The sequence below is a fragment of the Corvus kubaryi genome, unplaced genomic scaffold, assembly GCF_017639235.1.
Source record: "Corvus kubaryi isolate FWS band 111438036 unplaced genomic scaffold, C.kubaryi_AGA036_p1.0 split1-37296, whole genome shotgun sequence".
Lineage (NCBI taxonomy): Eukaryota > Metazoa > Chordata > Aves > Passeriformes > Corvidae > Corvus > Corvus kubaryi.
The window spans coordinates 4,560,342-4,579,821 of NW_024582075.1; the positions used below are offsets into that span (position 1 = coordinate 4,560,342).

General features: G+C 39.0%; 1 protein-coding gene across 3 annotated transcripts in view; it reads right to left on the minus strand.

Moving 5' to 3' along the window:
* APBA1 (amyloid beta precursor protein binding family A member 1) overlaps positions 1-19,480 on the minus strand; it is an 89,682-nt gene that overhangs the window by 25,206 nt on the left and 44,996 nt on the right. For all 3 annotated transcript variants that reach the window (XM_042053935.1, XM_042053933.1, XM_042053934.1), the window contains 3 exons: positions 17,979-19,183; positions 7,234-7,335; positions 3,926-3,965 (listed from right to left, as the gene is read on the minus strand). In XM_042053935.1, coding sequence (XP_041909869.1) covers positions 3,926-3,965; positions 7,234-7,335; positions 17,979-19,130 — 1,294 coding nt within the window. In that variant the 5' untranslated portion in view covers positions 19,131-19,183. The remainder of the gene's footprint in view (positions 1-3,925; positions 3,966-7,233; positions 7,336-17,978; positions 19,184-19,480) is intronic.

The window sequence follows — 19,480 nt, forward strand, 5'->3', positions numbered from 1 at the left end:
CAATCATTGAAGACATTCAATGGTGAAACACAGCAAAACAGTAGAACTCTGACATCTTGAACCTGCACATGATGGCTGCAAATCCTTCCCTGAAACACTTCCGTACTAAGTACATCAGTACTTCCAAAGGCACAAAACATCAGACAAATGATCTCAAAATTTCTGGTGGGCTGACCCTGCCCACCAAAGCCCTTCTATCACTCCCCTCCTCAGAAGGGCAGGGCAGAGAAAATATAATAAAAGTCTCACGGGCTAAGACAAGGACAGGGAGAGATCACTCATCAGTTTCTGTCATGGGCAAAAAAGACTCCACTTATGGAAATTTGTTTAATCTATCACTAATCCAGTCAGAGTAGAATAATGAAAAATAAAAACAGATGCTCCAACACCTTCCCCCATCCCTCCCTTCTTCCTGGACTCACTTTTAGTCTCAATTTTCTCTATCTCCTGCACCCAGAAGCACAGGGGAATGGGGAATGGGGGCTGTGGCCAGTTTATCACACGCTGTCTCTAATGTTCCTTCTCCTCATGGGGAAGGGGTCTCACATTCTTCCTCTTTTCCAGAATGGGACACTTCTCATGGGAGACAATCCTTCAGAACAGACTGCTCTGCTGTGGGTTCCCTACGGGGCCACAAGTCCTGCCAGAAAACTTGTTCCAGGTAGGCTCCTTTCTCCACATATCCTGCAAAGAGCCTGCTCCAGCCTGGGACTTCCACGGGATCATAGCCTGCTTTTTTTGGGCATCCACATAATCTGGCATGGGGTCCTCCAGGGGCTGCTTGTAGGTATGTGTTTCACTGCAGAGCTCTATTGCCTGCAGGGGCATAGCTTCCTCACCATGGTCTTCACCATGGGCTGCATGGGAATCTCTGCTCTGGCACCTGGAGCAACTCCAGTCCTTGCCACTCCACTGACCTTGTCTTCAAAGATGTTTCTTTTACACACTTCCTGCCCTTTCTTCTCTGGCTGCAGCTGCTGTAGTGCAGAGTTACTTCCCCCTTCTTAAATATAATATCCCAGAGGCACTGTCACTGATGGGCTCAGCATTGGCCAGTGGTGGGTCTGTCTTGGAGCCGGCTGGCACTGACTGTTGGACAGGCAGGAAGCTTCCAGCTGCTTCTCATAGAAGACACTCTGTAGCCACCCCACTACCAAAACCCTGCTACACAAACCCAGTACAACATCTCTCCAGCAAAAGCTACAATTGTTAATCCAGCCTGTTTCTCACAATAGATCATTCTTTCGTGGGTAGGGATCAGCTTGGAGCAAAATAAGCTATGGCTTTTTCACTGTGGTAAAGGGACAGACACAGTTACTCACCTTGCTCCTCACCCACCAAACCCAGCCTTGCTATTCTAAAACCTACAGTCACAACCAGAAAGAGGAAAGGTGCAGTTTGATAGCAGTCATCAGCATCTTTCACACTTGTGCATTAACCACACTTGGTGCAACAGGCAGAACAACCTCCCTGGGAATGCTCTACACATACCACACGTCTCCCCTTAACAAGAAGATAGATTACCAATTAAGTAAAACATTTTTATGTCACAGACCTTTAAAAATAGTAGTCCTAACACGGATATTGTGGTAAAGTACTGAGTTAAATAAAAATGTTGTTAAATACACAGAGCACGGGCTCTCTTGATGGCAAAGTAACTCTCTTAGTCCACAGATTCTTAAGAGATCTGACACCCATCAGCTTCTGTGGAAAGTGACAGAGTGCAAAGTGTTCATTATCTAGCAATGCAAATCCTTACAAAGCAGCATTTATGATTTGTAAGATTTTTGGTGTTTGGCAACTGTATCTAAAAATTTTATACATGAAAATGTTCCCTTTTGACACCATGTTAAAATTGTCATGATCCAAAAGGGAAGCTGGTTAGCTAAGAAACTTCTTGTTCTTAGAAGTAAGGAAAACCAATTGTTGTTCAAGACAAGTGAGAATACAAATCATATTAAAGAACGCTCATGGTAAACATGTTCACATTTTACCACAAAACACCCCTGTGCTTATGTTTATCTTTCTTTTTTCCTCTAAAAAAAAAATCAAGGGGTATCTTGAGCTATAAGGTGATGGGGCTTTAAGTTTCAAATTACTCAGAACGCCAATTTTGTTCTAATGATAACATATGAGACTAAGAACCCCTCAGAAATAGCATGGGTAGCTTTAGCCCCAAGGAAAAGCAAGTCATTTTTATGATTGAAATAACAAAGATAGAGCTGGAGATCAATATTGCACTGGAACTATACACACGGACAGAAACAGATGTATAAATTTTGTGAGCAGGCTTTTTTATCATTTCTTTAAATGCAAAAATTTATGACTAGAAATTTTAAGATGCTCATCTCCAATGTGCAGTTTGCTCAAGAAGTATGTATCTGGAAAATTCTCAAATTGAACAAGTCACTTGCAAGCACATGACCTAAAGAAACTGAGTTACCTCCTTAGGGAAATTCATGCATCTGGAAGTACTACATATTTACACACTTTTCCAGTCCAGAAATCATACAGCATTTTAAGTGTTGCTATTTATTACTCTACACATCAAGGCCTTTTCACCCCTTCCACCACCTTACTATAAAGGGTGCAAAACATTTTTTAGTACAATTTCTGATCAAAAAGAAAAAAAAATAGATGGGCAAAGGTGAAGGTAAGACTCCAAGAAAGAGGCATATTAAACCCAAAAAAATGTACATGGTCCAACCGCATCAGAGGTGAACACACAGACAACACTGCTTTTTGGAAGACCTCCTCCATTTATTATCTCTGACAACAAAACTATTACCCCCAATGAAAGCACAGCATCGGTGCTGGCAAATTTTTCCTGAACTGCTGGTGCATGAAAATGGAACATTTGCAATTTTAAGGAATTTTGTGCTGGATCAAGAACCAAGAAAATTTTAGTTTACAATTTATTTTTTTTCCTAAGCAGGAGAGGATTCATTTTAAAAGCCCTTGATAGACAGGACTACCAATAGGAGATTAATTTAAATTCTAAGAGAGATCCTTCACTGTTGCAAAATTCCAATGCTTAGCTATGGACTAACTGACATTCTGGCCAGAGACTCCAAAACATGCAGCTTATACTCTTAAGACTAAAACAATGATCAATTTGCAGTCTAAACAAAATGTTCACATAATCAATTAAACATAGCACACTGTAAAGCAATCCAAGGAGTTACAAGGCAGTCCAAATAAAGTATTACATCAACTGTATTTCTAACATTTCATCAAGCACATGGAACAACCACTGTCTGGGAAAAAGTATAAAAAACAAATGAAACCTCTATTTTCTGCTTCTGTCATAACCGCACACAACTTGCATTCTTCCTGCAGTATACACAGGATGCATACTCATACAAAAAGCAACGGCACTTCATGTGGCAGGCAACTTGCTTTTTCACACTGTTCTGAAAAACTTCAGCACTACTGCAACCTTAACTCTAAGATGGGAAGCAGTATTTAATTAGAGGCAAGTAGCTGTTAATCAAAGCAGATTTTCACTGGCAGGCCTGCCAATAAATCCAGCCGAGATTGGATTGAACCTGCCAATTGAAATCAGTGCTGGACAGAGCACTACAGTCTTCTTGATTAGCCTATTTTCCTTATCCACACACATTCTTTTATGTTGTGTAAATAACATTAAAAAAAGTAGTGTTTTAAGTGATGCTGAGGAAAGAAACCAGCAGAACTGACAATATGAATGAAACACTAAAAAACTAAAATCTCCATGTTTCCAAATTTCTGAAAGAGCACAGTAAGATTTAGCTCAGGTTTAAAATTAGACACAATTTAGTCTAAATCATTACACCCAACCCTAGCACCTTTTCTATTCAGCAAATAAAAATAAAATTTTATACATTATAAATACAGGGTTTTTTTTGATATGAAAAAACATTTAGAAACTGTAGAACTATCTTACCTTCAACATACGTTGGAAATGAAGCCAAGTTTTTTCTGGACTGTAATTAAGACAAAAAGGATTTCAAACAGAACATAGCATGCACAAATATGCATTAAAAAGTTCTCCGTGCCAAAAAAACCCCAAACTTAAATCAGCCATAGTTATTAGTAAAGGTAGAATACCACTTATTACTATTTATATTTATTATTTTCAAAATACATGTTAATAGTAATATATAATATATATAAATATATAAAATATATTTAGTATTTTTCAAAATCTAAGCACCCAGTAAATTCAATGTATTCCATTTGTGTCTATCTAGAGAATATGCTAAGACCAGACTTCACTTAGTTGTTCATGTTCACTAGTGCATTAATTCTCTATCAATAGGTGCTCTACTTTTAATAATCAAGAAATATGCAGAAAAGTACCTCAAAGATACTGGATCTTCCAACTACAAATAAATACATGCAGGAATATGAAAATTTTAGTATACTGTTATAATGCATGACTGAAACTATCATTAACAAAATGCAGTTATTCATTAGGAATGGTTTTAGATGTATCACTCACATTAACAGAGCCTACATAAAGCTTTCTAGATTTTAACAGGTTAGGGAGCAACCTGTACTCCGTGGGATAACTCTATTCACCCTGACCTCACCACCAACTATGCTTACACTGTATCAAGCATGAAAACACATTTGGTGGCTCCAATTACACCAATAGTGAAGAAATAAACAGAATCTTGACTTGTGCGTGTAAATACACACACTAAAGTAACACCATACATGCTACTGGTATTTTCTGTGAAAGGCTATGAGGCTAACCCTTCAGACAAGTGAAAACTACAACTTTCAGTGAGTATGATTCATCATTTTGTTCTAATCAATAACATAAACCACACAGAAAAATTTATCAAACAAAATTCTGTGTGGCACTATATAATTGGTAATGGATACACTGAAATCACCTGCTGCTACCATAGGCAGGTAAGACTTCTGGATAGTTAATGAATCCATAACAGATTGTACTAGCAGTAACTCCTCCAATGACCAACAGAATAATCGAATAGAACTCCTCCAATGATTAAATAGAATTTAATAATTCTATTAAAAGAAAATCTATACACATGATCAGGATAATGCATAAAATCGTCAATAATTTTCAGCGTATCTCCAAATTATATACATGGAAATATATGCCAAATTATTTTCCTTTATGACAGGCAACTTACCAGGGTCTGTGTGTTAGTGGAAAAAACAGGTAAAACTAGAAAGGTAATAGTTATGTAACAGGTTGACTGACTAACCCCAAGGAGAATTTTACTTTGTAAGAAATGGAAAATTGGTGTAACAAGTAATATTTTGCAATCAATGATGCATGTCTTGCTATAAAATAAAATGTGTGAATTAAAAACAAAAGGGATGTGACAGACAGCTGAGTCTGTGCGGCTGTAAGTTCTTTTCACTCCCTATGAAAACTGCTAAGTTGTGTCGTGCCAAGAAACCTGTCCATCAGATACTGTACAAGCATCAATAAATATGTCAATAATCAATGATCTGCTACAATCAGTGATCTGCTACTGCCAACGCATTTAAGCTGCTGTGAGGACACCGATGTGCCTTTTCACATCTGTAGGTCTTTCACCTCTTCAGACAAATGTTCCTACCGAACCACCTATCCATATAGACTCCAACAACTTTGTAATAGTTGCTGACGTAGTGCTAACAGGGAGATTCAAACACTGGGCTCTGACAGGCACAGAGGTCAAATCCCTGACACAGCAGGGGCAGCAGAGGCGGCTCACACATGTAAGTACTCTACAAAGTACTTATTTCTTTTTAGGCAGTCAACAAAGTCTATGATAACGACTTAGCAACTAGAATAGTAAAGTAACAGGTAAAGTTACCAATAGATGGAAACCTACACCTTTAATTTCACTTATCCATGAATAATGAAATATCAAGATCATTAATATTTTATTACTTTCAATAATCTCACTGCCATCCAGTATTATAAATTTATATTTAATAAAAAGCTTTCTCTAAGACCTAAAAATAAAAAAAAAGATGAGGCTGTTTTATCACTTTTATTCTTCCATTAGAAGTAGTAAAGCAGGAATTATTCCCCATCTGAGGGAAACTAATAGCCCAACACATCCTACAGTGAAACCTGGTTTATAACCACTGTCACTATGTGTAAGCACATCCTAACAATTGAAATCAGCAGTGTTTTGTTTTTCTTCCTTTGGGTAAATTTCTTACATCTAAAAATTGCTAAAATATAGAATATATAGACAAAGTCTGTAGTGAAAATGCTTAAGGCTTTAATAAGCTAACAGTAAAGCAGATGAAAACTTAAAGGCATGATTTGAAACTTCAGAACATGAAAAATTATGTGTTTCTTTTGAAATTTTAAATTATTTTCTAAATGTAAATACAGACTGATACAACTATGTACATGTTGCAAGCTTTCTTATCTCTTGATAATTGCAAAAGTAAAAAGGAAAGAATGGATTATTTAATTAGTGTTTCAATTTTAATCCACTTAGAGTAGATCAGGTTTTCAATATCGGAAGATAACTCATGCATTACTATCAGTAACAATATGGTATTTTGTTATGGTAGTTTCTAGATTGTTTCCAAGTTTATAAAAAAATAAGAAGCAAATAAATGAAATATTTGCAGATTCTTCTGTTTACAGAACCTGCCATTCTATACTAATCCAAATACTTCTTATGTCAAATGATTTTCTTTTCACACTATGAGCATTTCTATTCACACTTATCTTGTTTTGGTGGAACTACTGCCGTCTAAAGCACTACCAGGTGAGGGGGAAAAAAACTCAAAGTATGTAGCTGTATTCTGAGGAGTCTGGAGTCAGGAATTGAATTCTCACTTTGAATCACTTGCAGGCTGGTTTCTACAATGACAAAATATTAAGGGGTGTAATTTATTACATAATTAATTTAAATTTAAGCACTTTTTCATTTGGCTGAGAAATACACTTTCTTTGTGGGGGCAAAAAGGGAAAGGGCTTCTTTGTGTTGTCTCTGCTACAGAGGGGATGTTGGCTGTTTGGTAAATCAGTACCTTGCAGCCTGTTGTATAAATTTAGTGACAGCTGAACAGAGTCAGAAATGCCAGGACAAAGAGTCTTCAGTATGTTAGAAAGTCAGTCAGATAGCCAGCCAAGCAAAAGGTGAAGAAGCATAAGGAAAAAAAAGAAGAAAAGGGATTGCACAGGTACAAGGGAGAAAGGAAAATTAAAAGGCATAAGCAGCATGAACAAAACTGGCTTTTAAAAAGTTTTAACTTTACCTCTTTATTAGTGGAAGCCTCTGCTGTACTGCAGACCTCCTGCTGATGTTGCCTACTTGACGATTCAGCACCTCGAGGTGAAGAGGAATCTGGAGATGGAGACTAGACATGACAAGAAAATCAAATAATATTGTGAGTGCCCGATGTGCAAATTATTCTTTCACATTCTACATCCTACGCTCTGACATTCTAAGAAAGAAAAGGTAAAGCCACTTAGGAGTAAGCTCTGATGGGAGACAAGTGGACTGACCCTAAGCAGCACACAAGGATTCAGCTAAAGTCTATTTAGCTGTCAAATTGGGAAAAGTGAAGAAAAGACTGAAATTTCCCCATAAGCACACATGCCCTCAGGTATAATTAACCTGAGGTGCTAAACTAACCTAATCTGAGCAGAGTAAGGCTGCAGTGCTTGTCCATAAATGTTATTCCATCATCTTAGAAAACAACTTTTATAAACTGTGCAGAGTAATATTGGTGTATTCAAGAATTTATTAATATATTCAATGACAATTCAATACCAGTGTCATCAAGGACTGGGATTCCTCATTCTAGATACAGTAAAAACTTGTATTTCATATTCATAATATTCATAATATTCAAAGTTCATGTTATGAGCTTGCTACCTGCTCTTTAGATCAGATTTCCTCATTCTTCTCCTTTTCCCATAAACAATTCAGTGGAACAACCGTCTATGTGATTCATCAGCAAGTATCTTTATAAAGGGCAAGAATGCTCTAGGAAAGGATGTTCTAATCATAGCCAATTCCTAATGAATGCTGGTGATGCAAAAAAGCTGTAGCAAGGTATCTGAAGTACAGAGCAGGGGCCCTGGTATGAGGGTGTGACACAAGAACACAGAATGTGGAATTAATGAAGGTGAATGAGAAATGAGAGAGACCACAAAGCTTTAACCCAGAAGGTATTTTTAGGGTCAGATTTTAAGGAGATACCCACAAAACATGTCTGCACAAGCCAAAATGTGAATCCTCAAAAGGGAAGTTTAGAATTTAGCTACAGTTGGGTATTTAGTCTAACAGCCCTGGTATTCTACAGTCTTCTTTGACACAGGAAGAGAAGAGCCCTAGCTCTGACAGCTCAACAGTTCACCACTGATAACAAAACAGTCAAATGCTATTCTTATCTTTTCATAAACGATATGACATAGCTTTTCTCTGAGCTAATGAGTCATACCAGAAAAGGGATAAATTTCCAGCGGTCTGAGCTGGCAGCAGGCTCCACCCCCATGCTCTGCATCTACTGCAGCTGAAAAATTCCATTCCATGAAATAGTCTACAAAAACCCACATAACCAAAAGCAAACCAAGAACAACAACTAAAAAACCAAACATCTAAGTTTCTTTTAGCTTCCCTTAAATATGAAATGAAACAAGAAAACTCCCTTTTCTACTTCTTTCTCTTTACACTCATTCCTCTGTCTATCGCAGATAATAACTAAGCATTAAAATTATAGTTAACTAATAAAGATTTCCAAAGAGCCAAGAAGCAATTCTTTACAGGTATCTCTTGGGTTAAAGAGCAGTCCCTGCATCCCCCTGTATTTTGAATCACAACTGCAAGACAAAAGAAGATACATTTTCTATCTATCCCTAGAATGCTGGCATCTGGTTGCCCCATCAGACTGAAGAACTGCTTGCTGCAGAGAGCGTAAGAGCAGGGGCTGTGGGAGAGATACAGGCTCGCTTGACTTGCTGGATAAGTACCAGTCAATAGTGCCACAATGATGCAACTGCACAATGGCAACTCCTATTTATGTACGAAGAATTTTCGTAGTGCTCACATTCTTATAGTTATGCAGTATTGCTGTATTAGGAATAAATTTAGAAGGTACATAATACTATCAAACCCAATAATGACATCTAGACATTGTAGGATTGAGCTTTAAACAACAGACAAAAAATCAACTTAGGCATCAAATGTGTACCTGCACACACAAAAAAGTGCTCTTTACAATGGCTGAAAACCCTCATATTCACACACTTAAGGATAAAGATTGTTTCATTTAAACCAGACAATTAGCATTAAGAAATTCTGCATCATTTGAAATGTACTAACAGTTACTCCATTAGCACTAGAAGTGCCTTTATTAAGGTATTTTCATCTATGAAGTATCAGAACTAAATTATTACATGGCTTTCTGTGCGCTCTGTTTCAATGTCTGCTCAAATATTTTTGGGGACAAAACCCCCAAACAACAAACTAACCGCCCCCCCCCAAAGATCAAATGAAGAACCAAAACTACTGAACCCAAATATCAAACATCTTACCAAGTCTGTTGCCTAACACGACATGAAAACCGTCCTTGAAAACGTATTTTTAGAGGTATCATATATAATGTACAAGGAAAGAATGCAGTCACAGCAGTAACAAGAAATATTTTGATGGATCATAGTGGATAGATAATTTGCATATCTGCTCTAAACAAAGTCTAAATAAAGGCTTAGTGACTGTTTCACTGTCATTTGTCATTAACAAAACAAGTTTTAGAAGCCTAACAAAGTTGTTGTCAGAACAAACACAGTACAGTCACATGAAGCATGCTGTTATTAAGTACAGAGGTCTATCAAAGGAATTAGAGGGTTTTTTTTTTGGTGCAGCAATAAAAAGTGATAGCTACATCTTTTTCTCTTGAATATCTACTTACATTTTTCTTACGATACTCAATCTGGTACATCCAAAAATTCTCCATCTCAATTTTGGCGTTGTTTGACTCTAACTAACATGCAACCCATTCCACCTGAGAAACCTTCCTTGCTCTTGTGCAGAGGGATTTAGTAACAGAACTTGTAAAAGGAGAGGCTTGTGTTGCATCTAACCTATTCAGGTCAATCCAGCTGTTTCCTATACAGTTCACGAAGAGACATGTAAGTGACACTGAAACACCTTCAAATACAATCACTTGCTCTTGCTTTATAAAAGCAGTGTTGTTTTATGTGCTTTTAGCACCAGATCATTTGAAGAGAATATAGCTTGTGGGTCACATAGTCACACACAAGGCTAGGACAGAGGGGATTAAATCATAGTATCATAGAGTCATAGAATCTTTTGTGTTGGAAGAGTCCTTAAAGATGATCTAAATTTTACTGTCCCTGTCATGGACAGGGACACTTTCCACTAGAATGGGCTGCCCAAAGCTCCATCCAGCCTGGCCTTGAACACTTCCAGGGATGCGGCACCTGGGAAAACTGTGCCAGTGCCTCACCACCCCCACAGTAAAGATTTTTTTCCTTGTATCTAATCTAGACCTACTCTCTGTCAATTTGAAGCTGTTCCCCCTTGTCCTGTCACTACGGGCTCTTGTATAAAGTTTTTCACTGACTAGTATCCTCAAGTCCTTATCTGCAGAGCTGCTCTCAACAAGTTCTTCTGTCAGTTTATGTTTGGGATTGCCCTGGCCTATGTACAAGACCTTGCACTTGGCCTTGTTGAATTTCATGAGGTTCTCGCAGGTCAGGTCCTCCTCTCAAGCCTACCCAGGTCTCTCTGCAGCATGTTGACCACACTGCTCAGCTTGGTGGTGCTGGCAAACTTGTCAAGGGTGCACTCAATCCCACTGCCAATGTTGCTGACAAAGATGTTAAACAGCATTGGTCATTTTTTGTTTCAAAAAAGGTAGTTTATTCAGAGCTTTTTTACAGTATCATATGAGTGGACTGATCAACAAATGCTTCAGTAATTCAAGATTCACTTAGACAATAGGGAATTATTTATTTGACACTAACGTCTACCTACAGATACTGTGGCAGAGAAATGGCAAAGTCTCCTCGTACATCAGCTCAGGAGACAATCGGATGAAGCAAGGCTTTTTTTTTTTTCTTTTTTTATTTTAGAGATGTCTTCTGAAAAGAACCCATACACATTAGGAAAAGATCAAAGCATTATGGAATCTTCAGGTCCAACATACAAGTATAGTCAGATGCACTCTATCACAAGAACTGCCCATATCAGCATAACTATGGTAGTAAATCTCCCTGGTTTTAGGGCAACTATGTAATGGCAGTGTCCTCTGCCATGTACAGCTCAAATTCTGTTCACTAAAACATAGACTGAGACAGGTTTTAGGTTTGGCATAAAGATCCATAAAGAATGAAGCTGAAAGCTAATGATTATTGGTTGTCTTTGTTGAAAATTCGTTTTAAGTATAGTGCTAAAAATGGTGGGCTTGAAAAAAATAGTACCAACTTTGCACTTTACACACACTTGCACAGTGTGGCACAATCTACGCAATTTAATTTACAATTTTGACATATGGATGAAACTTAACTTTTTACTGTAGTTCTAGTATAACTGCCTCTGCACATACCCCAAACACTTACCCATCAGTTTGCTGGGTGGTCCAGGACCTGTCCCCTGTCAGGTTGTGCATACATGATAGGACAAGGTGACCTGAGACAAAGTTACTGACTGAACTGCTCATTCAGAACAGCACATTTGATTAACTGCTATAGGACTTCTCCATACAGGAATTTCAGGCAGCCTAAAGAGATTCCTCCAAAAGGCTCCTCCTGTGCCCAAGACAACTGATACGCATCATTCATCATTTTAACTACCACCATGGGTAGTCAGCACCCAAAGTGAGGGGCTCTGTCAACAGGCAGCTGTTGGGTCAGGACTTTGACTGATCCAAGAGCTGACTTGCGCAGTTGCTGCGGCAGAAAGACCAATTAGCGTATGGGTGGGACACTTGCTGTTAGACAACACAAATTATTCCTGCCTGTGCAGGGAAGGTCATGTGGAACAGTCTTATGTACACATTTAACATAGGAAGTGTTTTGTACGTAGCTAAACAACAGCGATGGACCACACATGCTGGAGTGATCACACAGGATCCCAGATCAACTGTATCTAAGAAGAAATGCACTTTGGGAAGTCTTGGCTTGGGGAATTTCCCCTGATCCAGGTAATGACATCCTGCAAAGACAGAGCCTCCTGTCACCTGCCACCATCTGGACAACGACAAACAATCCATTTGAGAGATCTGACTCAGTGCTGGCTGCTTCTCTGAGGATGGACTTCCTTATCCATACTTTCACTTCAACTTCCAGTAAAAATGCAGTTTTAAGTGTTAGTCTGAAAAAAATCACTGCAGATTCCTCCTGTGTGTTCAAAAGATTTTAACTACAGCAAGTGCTGTTTTAGTTTTCAACAGCACAGAAAAATCACTTGAAGTTAGTTTCATCTTTCAATAATTTAAAAATGTAATCAAACAAAAAAATATTCAATGGGTAATTTATACAGTGCTCACCCTAATTTAAAAGCCAGTAACTCATCTGGGAGTGTTTGCCTTCAAGTAGACTAATTGCTAAATTTAAGCTTTCTTCTGTGTGATTGATGAATAAAACGCTTTTTGTTTTGGTTGGTTCTTCAGTGATTTTTGGTTTGGGGCATTTGGGGCTTTTTCTTCCTGTGTAAACTTAAGTCTGCAGTCTCTCATAAATGATGGAAAGCTGACCTGTAGTCCGTGTGCACAACCAACAGTTTTAAAAGATCTGCTCAGAAAAAAACTCATCAATATACTATCAATAAAAACTCATCTTTATTTTAATTGTCTCCTTTCTCTCTTTTTCCCCCTTAGTTCATTTATTACTAAAGCCTGCTTTATTATTTAAGAGACTTCTCTATTGCCTTTTAATAATACATTACTCCTGCTGTGGAAAAAGTGAAGCAAATTCATCTCCATGAAAACACTGAGGTATCAGAATTGAAAAAATCCAGCAACTGAGAATGCAAGGGTTGAAATAAAATATACATGACCAAAAAGAACAGAGAAGCGAAACAATGCAGCTCCGTTCTGTTCCACCTGGAAGACTTGTCTTCAGCTCTGAATTTCTGCTTTACAAATATAAACCACCCGTATACGTGGGTTTACTTGGTATTAGGGTTTATTCTAACATCACACCACCTCAAATGTCTGCAGAGGAACAGAGACTATAAACACCAGTGACAGGGCTTTGCAAAACCAAAAATCTTGGCAGGCAGGAATAAACCATGTCCTGCAGGTCAACAAAACCCGGCTATCAGATCTGTAGCCCCATGGATAACTCAACAGACTCAGAAAAAAATCATAGTAATGAGTTCTTAAATGGAGAATTTCTACCTCCAAACCACTGCTTTCTCCTGATTATGGCAGAATTGAAGCAGGCAGCCTGCTTCTAAGCTGTTCAATTCACAGCCCAAAAAATTCTGCTTGACTTTTTGAGCCTTTCAGTGCTTTTCTCAGTAGGTTTTTGTACTTCCACAACTAAGCAAGCCACTCTTCTCAAAGCTCTGTAACAAAGATAGTTTTTATCCATACAGTTTAAACACCAGGATACTTAATTGCTTTTTGAATTATCTACTACACAAAACTATTATGCTCTCCACTGGAACATGTGGATGAACATTCATCCTCAAATTCAGACCTATGTGCTGCATGTCTTCTATTCAGACCTTTAAACACCGAAATTTCTGTGCTTGGCTAGGCACATTCACAGCAGGGGAATCCGACAGGTAAGAATGGTGAGCAAGAGCTACCTAAATGGGGTATGGGTTTACCCTTCCAGTGAGGTAACTGCGTGCATCTAGTCTACAGGGTCTCCCACTCCACTGCTCTTGGGCACAGGTGTACCACAAGGTCAATGCTTAAACTTTTCCATAGCTCCAGCTACACATTTTATTCAGTATGAGGGAAAGGCTGAGAGAATTGGGATTTTTCAGCCTGGAAAAGAGAAAAGGCCTCGGGTGACCTTACTGCAGCCTTCCAGTACCTGAAGGGTGCCTAAATGAAAGCTGGAGAGAGACTATATACAAGAGCATGCAGTGACAGGACAAGGGGGAATGGCTTCAAACTCAAAGAGGGCAGGTAGAGATTAGATATTAGGAAGAAATTCTTTACTGTGATGGTGGTGAGGCACTGGAACAGGCTGCCCACATAAGATGTGGCTGCCTCATCCCTGGAAGTGTTCAAGGCCAGGCTGGATGGGGTTCTGAGCAACCTGGTCGAGGGGCAAGTGTCCGGGCCCAAGGCAGGGTAGCTGGAACTAGATGATATTTAAGGTCCCTTCCAACCCAAGCCATTCTATGATTCCATGATTTTATGGGTGAACAAAATCTCTCCATTTCACACTCAGAAAACACAATCTAACTGCAGTTCCACAGCCTTCTCCATCAGGGGTCAGTTTCGTGATGCCACACTTCTTGCAGCTGTGCAGCTCTAACTGGTATTATATTTAAAAAAGAGATCCTCACAAGGCCATAGCCAAGTGATGGTCTGCTTTGGTTTAAAACATTTTCTGATAAACAGACTTTGGAAATATATGTCAATTGTACCGATCTCAAATGTGTGGCAAATTTTAAAAAAGACTCTTACTGCCTTTATTCGAAAGACACTGAGGATTTTTCAGCTTTTATCAAATAAACAAGTACACCACCTTCCCCACAAACTCACTGTCAAGACCACCTCTGATTCAAGTGGAAGCATGCATCACTACACAAGGCTGCACAAAGCACAAGGCAGCTAGCAGTCTCCATTGTTAAATATTAAACAGATACCTCTTTAAACTATTTATTTATTCACAGATATCTGTTTCCTGCCTTCTACATCACAGGGCTACTAGAGTTTATTACAGCAGAATTGTCCATGGGCAGTGAGCAATTTACTTTTCTCATACACCTTACCAAACACTTATTTTGAGGGGAAATATCCAGGAATGACTCATAATCCTGGCAGATTAACCTGTGAATAAAACTGGAATCAGGACATCTTAAGTACACACAGATACAGTGATCTGTATCTTTCTCACCATCACAGTCATTGCATGTCTTTCCTAACACTCTCAAACCCAGCTGCAGGTTCGCTGAATACTTCTGAATTGTTAGCTTCTTAAAATAGTCACTAGACACTTCCAAATGGCATCCTACCAAGCATTCTGCTGTAAATGTATTAGCCAAATGCTCAGCACTGGGGAGTAACGGTCACCTTCTTATGAAAAAAGGCAAAGGAGGCCGTTGTATTTAATGAGTCTCAACCACAAATTATTCTTCTGGCTTCACTGGTCTGCACTGGGCAGCTTCTAGCTACATAAAAAGTGACTGTTGTTTGTATCTTAAGAAGTCTTATGAGTTTCAATACTACATGATTAAGAACACAATGTTACTGCAAATATTTTCAGGTAAGTTCTATTTCTAAAAGAAAATTTTTTTGCTAAAAAACAACTCGAGGATAATTTTCAAAACAGACCTGCAAAATGACTGAAGGCAAAAAAAAAAGCACCCAATTTGCATTACTTATCTGCAGCAACTTGATACTTCTGGGTAAGAAAACGGTATCTGCCTGAAGGTAAAAAACCTCTTATTTCCAGGTCAATGCTATAAATCAGACTGAAAAATATCTGTGGCATATACTGGTTAGACTTAAAAGCTCCCATCTGAGATCCTGCTTCTTTCTTGAGGGAGACAGAAGAACAATTTACAATCAGATGAATGGGCTTCAACCATATTTTTATTACATTGACCACTTACGGTCACTTAGTAAAGCTATTTTTGCCCAATTTACAGCTAAGAAACTCTAGGAATGCTTCATTAAAGAAAGCAGACAGTTTTTGACTTGCCATCTAAATTAAAGAATCCAGTAAAGCAAATACATACCTCTTCTTCGGCGAAAACCAAAATTCCTACTCAGTCCCAAGTCCCTTCTACAATAAGTCTTCTCCTCACTCTGCTGTAGATCTTCTAAATTATTTGTGCAATTTACTTCCTCCTTCCAAGAACACAGACTGTTTGTACATCTACAACCACCGTTTATCTCTTCACTGAGCTATACTAATTGTCATTATAAATCACTGTTTTGATTTCAGCCAGCCCTGAAAATTTCAGACAGGTTCTTATCTGACACGGTAAGAAAAATATTGAATGAGAAATTAAATTTTGGTGCAAAATGGGAACCTCTATGTACTTCAATATCTAATGTATGCAGAGACCAATAAAAACACTTGTTTTGTTCATTATATGAGCATACCAGGCTGAGTGATATCAGCACATCTCAGAAAAGTTCAATTCTGCAAGATGCACCTGGATTTTGGAGAGCAGGTGAAGCACCTTCAGGAAGAACTTGGTGCTCTCAGGACCCTCAACCTCACCAAGACCATCATGGTACTCAGTGTTATAATCAATCAGGAAGCAACAGGAAGTTCTTTGATCCTCCAACCAATGACAGTATTAACAGACAATACAGTAAACAAAATGTGTAGCAAAAGAGTAATGTGATCTATTTAAAAATGGGGACAGAAATAATTTCAATTTTGCAAATTTTCAAAGTTAAGTTAAAAATAACTGTTTCCCCCATAAAATAATCTGGGAAGATTTCTTCAGCCTTCATGTGACTGCAAATCAACTCCATTACAGACATAATTTTAAAAATATTTGTAGAAGTAACTTCTGCAGTATAGTTGTTTGTTTGGCCTTTTTTAAAGATTCAATTAGGTTTTCTATTAAGCATCAAGAAAAAAACTTAAACATACTCATCACTGTGTTTCCAACAGTTTTGCAGGAAAAATAAAATCTGGAAGCTAAATGTCTCAATCAGCTTGCATGTTTTTTCAGCATCTCAAACACCATGCTCCAAAAATCTCTTCCCATTTGTAGAATACTAGCTTTCCTAATTTTGAAGGCAGATAAACAAATCAGTAGCCTGTCACAGATCTACATGGCATGTGAACTTTTTTCACCATCTGAATTCCCTTTGCAGCAGCTGAGGTATCTTGAAGAGTTCTGATGCATTCGTAGAACCTTACAACAGCTCAGTTTAAAATACCAAATAACACACAAGAAGTTCTACTTCCGCTATTCTTCCAAAAAAAAACCCCCAAATAAAGGTCACAGAAAACATTTCACAGCAATAAAGAGGAGGGAGCAAATGTTTGCAGGGACTTGCCCTTGAAATAATAACATAGGAACATGTAATAGATTATTTTTGGTCAGTAAATTTACCCTACCAGCTCTTTTCATATCAGGCATAAATTTAACCCATTTAATAGTTGTTTATAACTTTATTTTATAAAATAAAGCAGAAAACTCATAAAACTTGAAAGTCAATATTATCTTACAGACAGCTGGAACCACAACCTGGTAGACAATCCTGATTCAAGTTAAACCTTATGCCAAAAGTACAGAGTTTCAGAAATGCCGACGCTGTAAATCTGAAAAACTGCCTTCAATACTCAGGTTGCTGTAAATACACTTTACAGTGATAATATAATACACTGAGGTTCATAACATATTTCTAGAGAAGGCAACTTGACATGCAACTTTCCTAGAATATGAATCTGATCTGTGATACCATCATAAAGAGTATTAACAGATTTCTGACAGAACTGTTGGGATTGTTATGTGACAGAAAATGAAACACAGAGTTAACAAAAGCACACAAAGATAGTAAGAAAATGTTTGGTAAAATATTACGGCAGTAAAAAATATAACAGCATTTGTTTCAGAAAAGACAAGTAAAGAGCATCATGTGACAAATGCTTGTACAGCATACCTGGGGTCAGCAGAGTTTAATAAAGAAAAATTTGGCTACATGATAATGCATGTTTACTTCTCTTATGCTCTCTGGAGTACAAATTTAAAACAAAGCACTCGTTCAAGAATGAGACACAGAACAGGAATGAAATGCACCCTCCTTCACTGCCATACATGTCACAAAGGAATGAGACACAGATAACCTGGGAGGTGAAAACTTTGTGTACTCACATCTCCATCTAGTGGCCTCTGGTCGTCAGAATCCCTGGATGGACTGATGTCCTGCCGCATCACCCAGATAGGCTCCTTAGGTTCATCAGGGGTGTAGGGAGAACGGATGGTTCTTGTCTTCACTTCCTCAATAGCCTCTTTAATATCCTTGATGGCCAGTGAAATTGCATCTCTTTTTTCCTTGCTGTACCTCTGTACAGATTCTCCCGAGCTGGATGTAACTCGAGAACCAGATGTGAGCTGGCCATTACTTTCATGCCCACCACTGACAAGAGCCTGACCGTGCTCCAGACTCTGCTCTGACTCTGGCATGTCTTCAGCTGCCTTGTCTAAACTCTGGGAGCTCATGCTCTGCTTCACCTCTGCTACAATCTGATCAATGTCCTCCTCTTGCTCGTAACTGTCCATTCTTGGGTAAGGGGCAAACTCTGCTTCCTTTTCAGGGCTGTCAGACTCTCCGTCAGACCGTTCATCATAATGGTGAAGGCGGGCACCAAGTGCCTCCTTGCGGTAATTGTCGGCTTCTTCCCTCTCCCGCTCATACTGCTGGATGCCCTCCCTGCCATCGAGATCTGGTGTGTCTCCTATTTCCTCATACACATGCTCCTGCAGTCCATAGTCAGCGTAAGCCTCAGCATACTGCTCATCCTCTCCTCGGTGGAAGAGGCGATGTGTGTAGACATAGCCTGAGTAGGCTGCATTCATGGCTTCCTCGTGCTCGATGGAATGGAAATGTAAGTGATTGGGCAATGTTCGGTTGTGAATGGCCTCACCATGCTCCGCCTCGGCATTCTCTGTGTACTCCTCAGACTCAGGCCTGTACTGCACTGCATATGCACTCTCATCCTCGTTTTCCTGCACTCTCTCGATGTCGTAACTGTCCTCCACTGTGGCTATCACATCCCCTTCTGCAGTATCTGTGTGATTGTGGAAACCACTCTCAGTGCTGGCTGACCGAGCTAACATGCCTTCCTCCTCCTGCCCAGACAGACCCACGTGGCTGCTGCTGGTATGCCTTGGGTAGCGAGCCGCATACCTCTGTTCCTCTTCCACCTCGGAGTGCTCCAGGTCAGCCTCCACTGACTCATTCACTGCTCCGTTCGCTGGCTCTTCACTGATCTCCCCCTCAGGTGGTCCAACCAAATGGTTCATGGCAAGTTTTGGAGAGTAGGTCACTTATTCTGTTGACATTTTGTCTATCACAGCTGCAAAGAAATAAAAAAAAAGAAACAAACTCTGACATCACTCCCAATAAAAAAAAAGTGGAGTCAATAAACAGAAGCAACAAAATGCACCCTTCCTTCCCAGCAGACAAACACTTGACTTAGCTCTGCAGTCAGGTTATAGACAGCACAACAGTATGATCTCCCATGCAAATAATCTCCAACAGCAGCAACCAGCAACAACACCCTTGGGGACTGCACTTCTCACTTCCATGGACAAATTCTTTGTGGAAGAATCCTTTCCAAACAAGCCCTTGGAGATGCTTGTATGGACTGCAG